The sequence below is a fragment of the Halichoeres trimaculatus genome, unplaced genomic scaffold (assembly GCF_033239565.1).
Source record: "Halichoeres trimaculatus isolate MK-OKI-2021-1 unplaced genomic scaffold, fHalTri1.1 fHalTri1_scaffold_20, whole genome shotgun sequence".
NCBI lineage: Eukaryota > Metazoa > Chordata > Actinopteri > Labriformes > Labridae > Halichoeres > Halichoeres trimaculatus.
The window spans coordinates 17,745,635-17,759,649 of record NW_027437198.1 but is presented as its reverse complement, the minus strand read 5'-3'; the positions used below and the strand labels follow the sequence as shown (position 1 = coordinate 17,759,649).

General features: G+C 41.0%; 1 protein-coding gene and 1 long non-coding RNA gene across 4 annotated transcripts in view; one reads left to right on the top strand and one right to left on the bottom strand.

Moving 5' to 3' along the window:
- Nucleotides 1-14,015, bottom strand: part of LOC141809657 (uncharacterized) — a 114,068-nt gene that overhangs the window by 23,860 nt on the left and 76,193 nt on the right. For both annotated transcript variants that reach the window (XR_012600009.1, XR_012600008.1), the window contains one exon: nt 13,810-13,891. This is a non-coding gene — a long non-coding RNA (uncharacterized LOC141809657). The remainder of the gene's footprint in view (nt 1-13,809; nt 13,892-14,015) is intronic.
- olfm2a (olfactomedin 2a) overlaps nt 1-14,015 on the top strand; it is a 61,972-nt gene that overhangs the window by 32,931 nt on the left and 15,026 nt on the right. For both annotated transcript variants that reach the window (XM_074696778.1, XM_074696777.1), the window contains exon 2: nt 13,312-13,461. In XM_074696778.1, the coding sequence (XP_074552879.1) occupies nt 13,312-13,461 (150 nt within the window). The remainder of the gene's footprint in view (nt 1-13,311; nt 13,462-14,015) is intronic.

Sequence of the window (14,015 nt, the reverse complement as noted above, 5' to 3'; positions counted from 1 at the left end):
CGTGGCAATGAGCACAACACTGCCCCGGATGCATGTACACATCTGGATGGTGCAGAACCATGTTCCTTAATGAGCACGAGACCCAGCAACTGTAACACATGCGTGGATCTGGTGTGGTTAGACAGTGTGGTCAAAGGAAAGAAGAAGAGCTAATGGACTATACACATATCACAGTATGAGAATTCTTTAAACTGGAAACCATCCTAGAATCTTATATACATATCATCTGACAATGAGGGAAACTTAGCAATAGTTCTGCAGTCAGTTATTAAGCTTAAAACTAAGCTAAAGGTACAGATTCATGGAGGCATTCAGCCACGGTGGCAGGTAAAAGTTTTGTATTTTTCAGGCTGAAATGTGATGAAACTGCGTGAAAAAGTATGGCTTCAGAAGTTTTAACACTATTGAATTCTTAAAAGACAACTTGAAAAGTTCAGGCTTTGTTTTCCCAATGAGGTCTGCAACCTTTGTTGACATCTCACACAGCGGTCAAAGCCGGCAAGATTATGAATAATTCTGCTTTGTAAGCAGAGTTGGCTTTTAAAGATACGCCTGAAGCAGAAAATAAAGTAGGCCTGTATGCTTTTTTAACATTATTTTCAAAGCTTAACCAAGAGGACATAAATAAACATTTTAGACACGACGCAGAACAGAGGTTTGCCAGATGCCATATTTGTTTACAACTTGTAAACTACCAGGGTAACATCTTTCATTTGTGCATTTAGCTGGAATACATTCTGGGGCACCCGTCTGTAATGCATTTAATAATTTAGTAAGATCCTAGAGAACGAGACAAAATTAAAAACAAATGTATGAGAGTATGATGGACACACGATCATGCTTAAAAAAAAGATTTACACAAGAAAAGCTTCCGTCTTCAAGATCAAGAAGTAAATCTGTTGTGAATGCCCTGTCTATAAAAAGGAATAAAACAGTATTGATTGCTTCAGCCATAGTTTTCTGTTCTGTGAGTTACTCTGTGTACAGTGCACTTAAAGTGCTACACAAGGAACTCTTCCACATTCTGTGTTAATCTCCTATCAGTGTTTATGGAGGATTTAGTCAATTCTTCAGTGAGTGCTTTACCAGCCTGGAAGCTGAGCCAGCTGTTCATACATGTTTGATGTACTCCTCATAAGTAGTTTATGTCATGCATTGTGCATACGCAGCATCCTGGTAAATAAAGCGAGACAAAACACTGGAAAAGTTTTTCTTCATGCATTAAGCCCTCTGGTACATGAAGCTGTATCAGTTGATGTAGACAGGAAAAACAGTCCATGGTTTCCGAAACTAAAAACCAGAGTAGTATACTACAGAACAGGCTCAACAGAACAGTCATACTTTGCAAAAGTAGAAGACAGTATGCAATGCCTTCAACATACTACATGTGGTATGGAGTAGGCCGTTTGGAAAACAGCCTGTATCACATAACTAGACATCAACGATTGACTTTGATGCAAACAAGTCAAACTGTGCAACAGCAACAGAAATCTAAAATTTTGAATTATTTTTTATACTATAAAAATAATACCGTATTGACCCAAATGTAAGACAAAGTTTTTTTCTTTGAAAATATTGTGAAGAGGGGTGGGGTCGCTACATGACCACAACAGCAGAGAGTGCCAGCTTTTTGTAAAGTCAGTGACCTCAAGGTAGCTGCAGTGATCTGCCAATCACAGCAGAGGCTCAGCGACAGGAGATGAGCAAAAGAGTGGCGTGCTGGTTGTCCAGAGCAAAGTGGACCAAAAGTTGGGCGAGTTAAAAGACAGCTGAGGCGGAGTTATGATGCTAATGTTAAGATAATGATGGTCAATGTAGCAGAGGCGTTAGCAAAAGGGATGTACCAATCCGATACCTGTGTTAAAAAATAACCTGCGTGCTCAACTGTGGGATAAGACTGGTAATGTTTTGCGTAAAAGAGAAAATAATGAGTGTATGGAATTACTGAAGTTAATATTAATTTAAACTACAAAATATCTAAATGTTTACCATCAAAACAGTTATTCAGAATGAACACAAGTTCTTTTTAATTGTAAACTTTTAAATCCTGTAGATTGGTGATGCTGCAAAAACAAAGAAAGTGCATCAGAGGTAATATTTCAAATCAAATAGCAAATAGCACAGGTAAAAAAGAGGCTTAGAGCTGGTTGCCTGGATCAGCACCATGGATCTGCCCCTTCCTTCAGGTACCGTTACAGCTTTGAGGAGTATAAATACACTGCTACCCCATACCAGGAACGGTACTGGTGCATCCTTAGTTAGCAAAAAACTATGGAGTTACAGAGTGTAATGTCAGAAGATTGTGTTCATAAAGACCATCTAAAAAATTAGAACTGTAAAAGAAAAGCTTATCGTGGTCCTCAAAGCAGCTGTTCCCAAGAGGCTGACAGGAGTATGTATAAGTTTTTCATTGAGAAAGGTAACAAAGGTATGCCCAATACCAGAGCTTAAGCTAGCCCAAATAACCCCACCTGACGACCTAGGCCGTTCCATATTCGGGTCTACATGGTAAATAAATCCATTAAAGCTGTACACTGAACACACTTTCGTGTTGTTTCTCATAAACATGTTTTTCTTGAATATGTAAACATGCATATTTAGATGCAACAGAAAACTCCTGAACCTTTACGTGCTTTTGTATACCCATAATGGTGCATGGAAGGACAGGATGGTAATGAGAGCGTGTTTGTATATGTGTGTGTATGTGTGTTTTGTGAGTGACTCTCCCTTTGATATCTAAAATGAGCAAGCTGTGAGGCAAAGGACTGAAGAAATTATTCTCACCATCAAAAGGGAGCATGGAACAACGAATGGCAGCACACATAAAGCCGAGACTCTGAGTCTGATTGAGGTCACCCAGCCTCTGTCCGTGGTGGTGTGAGACTGTAAACTTTATCACACTCGCTGTGTGCTCCAATAAAGCAGATTGTAAAGATTGATTCTTGGCTATGGATTAAAGATTAAACACTGCTGCAGATTTTTATTTCGAGCACTTTGTTTTTAATGTTTATAGTGCTGTGTTCTTTGGAGTTTATTTGAGTTCAGGGCCTGACAGGTGTCCTCTACTGCCCAGTCAATGTGAAGCATTGTGCACAGCCAGAATCTCAGTGAAAGTTAATCTTGTAATGTAATTTTAAATTGTTCTGATACATTAGATAATTATGAGAGCGTCTGAGTACAAAGCTATATTGATCCCAGACTCTTTGGGCCTGTAGTCAGGCTTTTGACATGGTTCATTTGCTGTGATGAGAGTGCAATTTCCAAGCAGCTGAACTTTAACAAAATCATTGCTTTGTCTCTCTGAAGCAATCTGATGATCTTCTTATTCACACACCTCTGCAATCCATATTTTCCTTTGATGAGGCTCTGACTGTGTTCTCACAGTTTATGCAGTATTTTCTCACATTAGCCACCCTGCCACTCTCTTTCCCCCCTCCCCCACCCAACATTAACCACAATGAAGCTGTCTTTTACCCTTGTAACAGCAGAGCAGATGCCAAATACATTTTCACCGGGGCACCTGGCACCGTGCTCGCAGCCTGCTCCAACAAAAAAGGGATGAAGTTGTGGGTGCTCGCTTCTACGTGCTCAGCATAGATTAGAGCCATTTTCGTCAACAGCCTGAGAATGTGTACCCGAGACCCCTTGAAGCATCATCCTACCCCTGCTGTCATTCAAATGTGATCTGGATTAGATGTGGTGAGCTGCTGTTGAGAAGTGAAGAGGACTACACAGGAGGGGTGGCAGTCTTAGGAGTGATGGAGAGCCAGCAGGGAGGGAAGAGGAGGCAGCAGGGAAGGGGGCATGATGAGTTTATGACTCATATTATTGACTGGCAACCAGGCAGCACTGATTGTGTTAATGGTTTTTTCTTTGGGTGGAGGAGAGACCTGGGACTTTTTCAGGAGTCCTCATTGAGTTTTATTTTGAAGGGCAGCAGCTGGCCTGTGCTTTGAGGATTGACTGATTGTTCATTTGTTCAGCGGGCGTGTACTGCATGTTTGTTTGTGTGTGGGCAATTACAGGAAGATACAGTAAATCTGAAAAATGAGATGTGATTGTTTGGCCAAAGTGTAGATAGAACTCAGCTGTGTGTGTAGCAGGGACAGATGTTGCTGATTTGCTGAGGACAAGTAGACAGAGCATTTAATGCCTGGCACAAAACACTGACAGAGAGGAGGGGGGAGAAACTGTAAAACTTTGATAAACAAAGTTGGCATTGCAGACAGAAGCAGAGGGAAGAGATAGATTATGTCGTTACTACCTCTCACTTTGTTATACTCCCAGACTATCTCACCTTGATGTCCCTTTCATCCTCAGAATGTTTCTTACACCCTCTCTTTACAACTTTATCTCACTTTCTCTTGTGCTGTCCATCCTCTGTGGTGAAGCAGCATCTCAGTTGCAAGTTCAGTTCGCAGTCTAGTCAGCGGTCAGCTCTCTTCCATGTCTCACGAGAAACCTGCGCCGGCTTCCGCCCGTTTGCCCCTTCTGCCTGCTGCTTATGAAAGTTATAATAGACTTCCCGTCATGCTCATAAAGTTGGGAGCTGTAGATTTATGATCTCATTTAGCTCTGGCTTTACAGCAGCAAGCCAGCTCCGGGGTCGGTGTAATGAAACGCCAGAGGAAGTTCATCCTGCTACTCTAGACAGTGATACCCGAAGCTGCTGATGTCTAATTGGACGATCACTTCAAACTTTGTGAATCATTAACAATGAAGGAGTGAGGAAGGACTGTGGTAATGACACAAGGTGGCTTGATTGAGTTTGACATGGATGTCCTGAAACTATAAATCCTCATGTTATCAGCCTCTGCCCCCATTAAAATGACGATTGGATTATTTGTCTGGCCTCAAGCTCAATCCCATCTGTGCACATTTGTGTTGTCAGATGTCTCATTTTATACGAAGCAGTACTGGAGTGCAGTGTTGTTGTATTTGAGTTGGGGTCTTGAACTACATTAGACTCTATCACTGATGACTCAGACTTGTACTTAAGTATTGGCTTCATTTAAAACCAAAATCTAGAGAGGGGGGCTCAAAAGTTTCAAATGTTTGAATCTCTATGTTAGATTGTTTTATTACAGCCTTTTATTTCCTGTATGCACGTCCACGTCTTATCCAGCTCTAGTCACTGTCAGGATAAAGAGACGCTATGGATTATGCATTTTTTCTTTTTAAATAGATATGTCTGCAGTCCAGCTCCGTTCCGTTGCATGCTGACTGCATTTATGAACTCACACTGGCTGCGTGTTCAGTCCAACAAGCCGCATGACTGACAGACAGGTGGACTCACGAGACTGAGAAGCTCTGGCTCTTCCCACTCCATTAATTAGTGTCTCTTCATTCAAGTTTGGTTGTAAAACCTGTTGTCTCCTGGTCTGGCTCCACTCATTATGTCCCTTTGTCGTCGTAGTCAAGCCAAATACAAACTGATTTTGACATGGTTTGTTTTATTTTGAAAGTGACTGACTTTGCAGGTAGTTTCAAATCACAACTTCCCGGCAAAAATAAGATGGCTGTGTTAGGGATGGGAATTGATTAGATTTTGTCAGTACCGATGCCCTTATCGATTCTGCTTATTGATCAGATTTTTTATCAATTCCCTTATCAATTCCTGTTGTGTATTTTCTTGGTACAAAAAGTAGCTTTACAGGTTTTCTGTGTCAACAACATTTAATTGAGTTTATACTGTAAGTAAATAAAATGTACTTGGTCCCTGAGTCTGAATATTTCTGGGCACAATTATACAGAAACAGGTAAAAATTGCACACAATGTGACATTGATGTACTGTGTTGTAATATATCAATAATTCAAGTAGGCCATCTAGTGTCTCAAAGTGGTTATAGCAATGGTTTAAGTTGTTTGGAAGCTCTCCGTAGTTATGAAGTCAGCCATGAGCCTTTCAATTGTCTGTTAGCTTTTGACATTTGAAATTCTCAGTATTTTTTACAAAGAGCTGATGTGATATGTTTCTGTGATGAAAGTTGAAATTCTATTCTGAAGCTGAAGTTATACTGATGTATGCTCACTGCTAGCATATCAATGCAGTTCCCCATATACGTTTTCGATTCCCATCCCTAGGCTGTGTATTAGCTGCGTCATGACAGACTGCACAGTTTAGTCAGGCACCCAAAGGATACCAAAAATTGAGATGGGTCATCTCATTTTTTTGGGAATCTGTCACTGGATTAGTCATTGGAAACACAACAAAATGGGTGCCTTACCAAGATAAACCAAACTAAACTGCTTGGTGGAAATAGGACTTCAGACTCGACTTGGGTCTGTACACTAAAACTTCAGACTCAAGGTTTTGTAACTTGACATAAAACTTGCTACAGTGAATGCAAAGGCAGGCTTTGCACTTTGTAAAGTGATTCCTCAAAGCATTTTTATCACAAGGTATATAATCCCCAAAGGTCTTGTTGTCTTTAAAAAAAGGATCTGGTTAACAAATGTTTCAATACTGAATTCTAAGGCTGGGAAGATATGCTGTTTTAGTGATTCCATTCTATTACGACTTTTGGGGTGCCTGTTCAATTTATTTGTGGTTCTTCAACATTTCCGATTTTTGCAATTTTTAATTTGCTTCTTTAACACCAGACCATGTGAAAAGGGAAATGATGATGATAATGTCTACAGACTATATCAGGAGCCCTATTTTCCCATAAAATGTACATCACATGAGTCAATAGAAACATTTCAGCCTCTGCTGGAGAAAAGTGGTAACTTTTTTCCAATACAGTTCATAAAAAAAAATACTGGAATGAAGAATTTGGATTTGAAAAAAAAAAGATATTTTGGCAAAGAATCCTGAATTTGATACTGTTAAACAAAAAATCCAGATATATAGATTTTCAATCTTTTCTCCCACCCCCACTAAATAAACAGCTTCCTGATGTTTGTGTTCACTTAAAACTCTCTAGCTTCTAATTTCTCTCCATTATTCAAACTCTGTTACATTACAGAAAGCACAAATAAAGAAGTTGTTTGGAAATGTTTTTATGTTTCACAGTTGGAGCTCAGAAAATCTTTGATACATTTTTGCCTGACAGCTAAAACATCAGACCCATGACACCTACAGTGTGTCTGAAATGCTTTAAACTGAAAAAGAAAACTGAAGAATTTGTCCAAAGTTTGTATGGAAGAGAATAAACTGATGTGACTCATAAAATTGGGGCAATGCTTTGTTATCTGATGTGAATCAGATTTCTTTTGTCTGCAACATACAAAGATAGAGGGGGGATGTTGGGAAAGCACTTTTTTGTTACTTTTTAGCTTAGTAATGGTTGAAGATTCACATCTCTTCTCCTTTTCATCCCTCTCATCAGGTTTTAACTCAAGTTGTCATTCAATATTGTGACTGGGCACAATTTGAACGAAGCCAGAGCAAATAAGAGCCATTACTCTTCCCCTGTCAGCCTTTTCTCAAACCACAATTCTTCCTTTTCTGCCTATCAGTGCATTAGCGACTCCCACTATATGCATTTTTTTGTTGCTGGGATAGTGGGAGGTTGTGTTAAGAAGACATGCCAGCAGGAGATAGTGGGACTTCATAGGACCAGGCTTAAGCATGTGATGTCATGGGAACAGGGGGGAACCCTGGGGTGATGCAAAAGAGGCAAGCCAGAAATCTTAAAAGAGCAATTTTTGCTTTAAGATGCAAGCTGGATTGATTTTTCATCTCTCTTGCTTTCTGCCGTTTTCTGTTGTTTTCATTGCTGCCGTCGTCTTTCTTAATGGGCTTTAGCGCGGCAGCCATGACTGTGACAGTTTTGAATCAGGCACTTACATATTCTATTTCATCCTTCACATCTAATGGTTGAATTTCTGGAGGAGTTGACAGTAAATCTCATCTCACTTGAAGCCACAGTTGGCTCGGGGTGGAGGATCTCACAGACCTGAAGTGCTCCCTGCTAGCTGTAGCTGATAGCACAGGTTACTGAGTCATTCTTAACCTGCTTTTAATATTGAAAGATCTTTCATTCATTTCACTTGGCTGTAACTTTGGTGAGTCAGGGTCTTATTTTCCTGCACTAATGACATGTCTTTTGACTGCATGCTGTAGCCACTTTGCTAAATGACCCACTGTCAATGACCCAGCCTTCACTGCAGAGAAGACTCTTCTCTGTTTACATAAATAAGCCAAGACTCGAAAACATATTCCAGTTTACCACTGGCGCTGAGAGATGGCTTGTTTATGAGTGCTGAGATGTGGTTATCTGTGCAATTGCTCAGGCACAAAGTATATAGGGACCAAAAATTTGCATTAAAGAAATGCACTTCCCTCCAGTTCCCTATAGAGCCTGTAACTGCTCTGGAAACGGGGGAAGTTAGCGCAGAATGGATAGGTGGGTGGTAATGAAATTGGAACTGATTCAAATAAGCTCTTAATTTCAGCCCAGCATTTATGAAACATTAATGAAGAGGGGAGAAGATCTGTTGCTGTGAGAACTCCCTGGCTTGGAAAGAGCACATGAGGAGCACAGCATGAGTCCGAAGATGTTGTATAATGAAGAAGACGGAAGAAGAAAAAGAAGGTATTATGATAATGTCTTTGACGCGCCTCCGATATAACCTTGCTGACTTATGACACTAACCAAAATGAAAGAGTGCGACGACCAACTGTGGCCTGCTCTCAAGCTGATAGCAGTTATAAAATATTGATGCACACTTCTGCTCCCATAGCAGGAATCTTTTTAACCAAAAGTGAATATCTGGTGCGTGGGCAGACAGCCCACACATGTATGGATATGAGGTAATCTTATTGAAAGCAGGAGGCCACGCATAACCTCACAGTGAGTAACTTAAGTGGATTGTGCTGTTTGAGGCAAGCTAACCTGCACCTGTTAACACTGCAGGATATCAGCTGTAATGAGAAGCCGGAGTGCCAGGCTGTGGAATCACAATCCCCCATCATACACACGTAAAGTCCTAGCCTTACACTCTGTAGTCCTGCAATGAGTAGCTGCAGAGAAACCTGTTAAATCCCTTTTGGTAAATGTGCAACTTCATAACATGTCAGATACATTCGACAATAGAAAACATTTCAATTCTTTTACTTCATGTTCTTCAGTGTTGGGCAAATTACTTTAAAAAAGTTATTAGTTATAGTTACCTGTTACTTTTCAAAAAAAAAGAAACTGGATTGGTAACTGAATTACTCATTCATAAATGTAATTAGTTACTAGGGAAAGTAATTCTTGCATTACTTTTTTGAAAAACCTTTAACTTTGCAATTTAGTTTTTGATGAGGTTTTGTCCAGCGACATTATGTTCACATGTATGTTCTTGCCTTTCACATCTTTGACGTTAAAGTATTGCCTGTACTTACATCCTGAAAATCAGTGATGTTCGATATCACTTTTATGCAGACCGGTACCAGTGCGGGCACTCCTTCTTGAGTATTCACCGATACAGAGTACCAATACTACAAGCACTTTTGATACATAAAATTTCAGTAAACAGTGACAGATTATTTTGATCAAAGACAGCACAGTCACTCTGCTATTAAGTCCAAATAAAACGCAAACAACTCTCTCTTTAGAACTTTTAAGATCAATATTAAAATACATAAAATAAAAGTACACTGTCAGAGTTTAAGCATTTTTGAAAGTAAACTAAAAAAAGTAAAATAAAAAAGTTCAACTGTTAACTCTTTCTGGTTCATTCATATTGTCTGAAATGGACCTGGCACACATTTGCAGTGGATTTAACTGCAGCAATTAGCAACATCTAGTGGCAAGGAGGACTTGCTCAGCGTAAGATTTTTTTGCCTAGAGTATCAGCTGCTGGTATCTGCAGCCTTCTTGAGTACCGATGCCTTGAAAAAAGGCTGGTATCGGCCAGATACGATACCTGGTATTTGGCTATCACTACTGAAAATGACGTTGAATTATTGCATGTTATTCTATCCTGAAGTCAACTTTTAGACCTACTGACGGCTCCGGACTCGCATATTAAATTTGCAGCTCCTGTCCTATGTTTGGCTGAGCGAGCCAGGTCTGCTAGACCTGCCAAAACTCCTGTTTTAGGAGGGATTGTCCCACTTTTTAACCCTGTCTCCCGCTCCTATCCCAACTTGTAATTTCTCCCGATTAACGCTTTATTTTTAAGTCTGGTCTTGTCATCTCTGATACTTTTCAAGTCTAAACAATTTGGCTACCTGTGCTTTAAATTTAAACCTTGAAAAGCATCTACCCCTTCCCCTTGAGTTGGTTTGATCCAAAGATGCTGCAATAGATCTTCTCTGACTGCAGGTTACACAGACGCACACAGGTGGCTGTGTGATATTCGTTGCTGAAAAGTTTACTTTAGCACTAGCTCTTTGTTAAAAGACGTGATGCATGATTGCACTTATCAGCTGGGTTACCATAACTAGAATTGCGCAAAACCTAAATATCGCAATTAATAAACTGTAATGGAAACACCACATTTTTGAAAAACCTCTCAAATTTTGATTCAAAGTTTTTACGCTCTCTCTGAGGTGGTTTTTCAGAAATTTGGATACCGAACTTTGTCGCAAAAGTGCAATGGAAACACCTATTCTGCAAAAACGTCACGTTGTCACAACAACGCTCCTCCCTCACCTCCTTGTACGTGTCCACTGCCACACAAACAGACTCCAGCGTTCATATTTTATCAGCTCTGCTGTTCAGTACAGGGTTAGGGTTATTTGTGTTTTTGATCGACACTTGTGAAGGCATCAGGACGGCTGTGAGCCGGTCAGAGTCCAAGAGCAGCAGGAGGGAGGGGCAGAGGTCTGTGTGTGCGCGTGAGAGTATGTGAGCTGGAGATGATGATTTTCATTCAGTTTTTTGCTCCTGCATTCTTGAGTTAGCGTAATCACAGGCAAAATTTTGACCATAGAATAAAAACACGAATGCTCATGAATCAGCATCATCATCAGTGCAGCATCTGGACGGATAAGACGCTTTACTTTACTCAAGTTGTGCGCAATTCTAGTCGTAATGGAAACACTGGCAAGGCGAAATTGTTCTTTATCGAACCTTCAGAAATTCGCATTTATTTATCTATAAAGTGTAATGGAAAAGCAGCTATAGTTACTTGTGTGTTTGCCCGCTTTTCTCCACTATTAATTTGCAGCTTCTCTCTTGTGCCTGGCTAAGTGAGCCAGGTTGGATAAATAGTGAGGTGCATAAGTATTGGGAATAACGGCAGTAGTGACGACACTGGTGACGGCATCAGTGACGGTGTTTGTCTTAACACCGTTATTCCCAACACTGATGCTCTTGCATGTTCACCAGCAGATATTGCATTGAGATATTGATCACAGACATATTTAACAGCTCAAGCAGTCACACAGACGTGCTACAGTCCTGACAGTGAGTGAGACGTAGACAGAAAAGCAGACAGCATAAAAGAATCTCCCCCTCAGGCGTTGGCAGGATGAGATAGAAAGTCAGATGGAGCTGAGTGAAAGTGAAGGAGGTCTTGCTGTGGAGATTGTCTCCTTTGTTTCAGTCTTAGCTTCAACTCTGGCCTCTGTGGACCTCCATCTTCCACCTCCACCTGAAATCCCTTTGACACTGGATTTCCTCAAAGAAGAAAACAAACAACAGGAAGGTGCTGACTGAGTTAGCTGTACAGGCCTCTGCAGAAGGCTGCCCACTGACTCACAATTATGCATCAATATTAAGAATAGAGGAATGGTAATTAAGCCAACGAGCCAGTGAGGTCCACTGTGAGTCATTCATGTGCACAGAGGACATTTGGTCCAACTGAAACATTACTAATATATGTGTGTAATATTCCCTGAATAGAAAAAGTTTAATTAAACTTAGATATATTCATTTGGAGGCGCAGGGGCCAATTTAAAACACTTTGAATACACTGAAACACAAATATAAAAACAATGTGATGGATATTGTCTGCTTATTGTGCACTTGATCTTAAAGTATGTCTGAGTGTAGCTCACAGAGCTATTGTCTGTTTGCCTCAGTTCATTTGGAGCAGAACAGATTTAAAATTCATTCATTCTGGGAGTGTGAGGGAGGAAGGAGGGAGGCAAAGAGGCAGAGAGCGGGAGAGACAGAGAGAGGGTGGAGTACCAAGGGGCTCGGAGGAATGACAAGATGTGACAGTGAGCACATTGGCTTGCAGGGTGGCTGCTACTTTACACTCCAATCACACATTCCCCCTGTCCCCAAAGACATTTTAATCTGATCCCCTGGCCCATGAAGACGAGAAGCAAAACACCGAGAAGGAGAGGCGAGACACAAGACTTTATACCCCGTCTTTTCCCCCTCCTGTTATGTGGATGGCTCTTTAATTCCATCACTAAAAGAGCTGCTCCTTTCCTCATTACATTTTGCTTCATATGCTGAGTGTGTGTGGATGCTGCGAATGAATGGATCATCCAAGCCAGGCCTTTAAAACTGTGTGTACATGTACATGTTCTTGCAAGCTCACAGCACTACTTTTGATTGGATTAGTCGCAGAGAGGCATCCACCCTTTCAGCCTCGCCCCTCCTCCACTGGTAACGGCTGCATTATCGATCCCGAACAGCTTCATTTCCTCTCTGTGTCCAAACTTATTAGATGCTCCGCTTTCACACAACCTGGCCTGATCCCTCCTTCTTCCTCTTTTCTTGAAATCCCCACTTCCCTCCCATTTGTCTTTGTCTTTCTTCATCTTCCATCGAGATCTAAGTCTATCTCTGCTGTCTTTTTCAGCCCTTTTGTCTATTTTTCCACCAGTGATCTTGTCTTATCTTAATCTGCTCTCATTTCTGCCCATTTTCTCCCTCTGACTCCTCTATCCCCCAATCTCTTTACCTCATTTTCTCTGTCCTCACTGATGTGAGCTTTACTTCTGCTGCTCTCTAGTCTCGTCTCTCTTTGTGTCGCTCTCTAGCTGATTCTGAAATGAAACTGTGAATGTTTTTTTGAGTGGTTTGTGGGATCAATTGCGATTAATTGTTTTGGAGGAGAGAAATGTTTGACAGGCTTTCAAGAGAGAAAAAGAATACCATGGAGAAATAATAACTCAGATGAAATATGGTGACAGAATGGGCACAGCTTATCATGATATAGAATGCGTTAAAGAGCAAACTTTTCCTCCAAAAACTCTTCAAATCTGTGCAGCAATGGTTGCATTTATTATTAAAAAAAAGTTCTATAGGGTTGAACATTTTCAAGGTAACATTTGATACATGCTGACAGATTTCACTTTTCTACCCTTGTGCACTTAGAAAATCCTGCTTGGTGGCAACAGTAATAAACAACAGATGACAGAAGCTAGCAGTCTCTTCTCCTGGTCTAAGTTATATATGTCTGTGTTTCTGCAGGCTTTGTACCCGAGCCCGGAGGAGGGCTGGCAGATCTACAGCTCAGCACAGGACGCAGATGGGAAGTGTATCTGTACCGTGGTCGCACCAGCCCAGAACATGTGTAACCGCGACCCACGCAGCAGGCAGCTCCGCCAGCTCATGGAGAAGGTGACAGCTGTCAATAACACACTCACTCACTCTGAGACACGACTGTAGCCCACGCAGACACATAAACAGTCACGCTGCACTGAGCCTGTGTCTGGCACCGTCTGTCAAACACAGGCCGCCGAAGTTAACAATCTTACTTTTTTTCCCAACAACAGTTGATGAGCGGATGGAGGTAATCAGTCATCACTATCCAAACTTCAGATCTTTTGATGTTCAGGTGGAGCAGGAGGCTACAGTGGAAGCTTGCTCTTCGTATTAGTCCCCTTTTAGCATGAGTCTGTACACTTTACAAATACTTTGATGCAGTTTCATTTGAAAACTAAATACAAGCAGGAAGTTTATTCTTACCTTCTGAAGTCTGAAGGTCTCCCAACATTGATTAACGGTGTTATGTCAGTACAGAGCTCTGTGGTGTGTCATTGCAGGCTACCTGCAAAAGATGAGTCAACTTTTAATGACTTTTGTGTCACTTTAATTTGATCTTTACATAAATTTCAATAGTTCCTATTCACACAGTCTGAGAGGGGGAAAGGGAGAAGCTGGGAAGGCGGTAG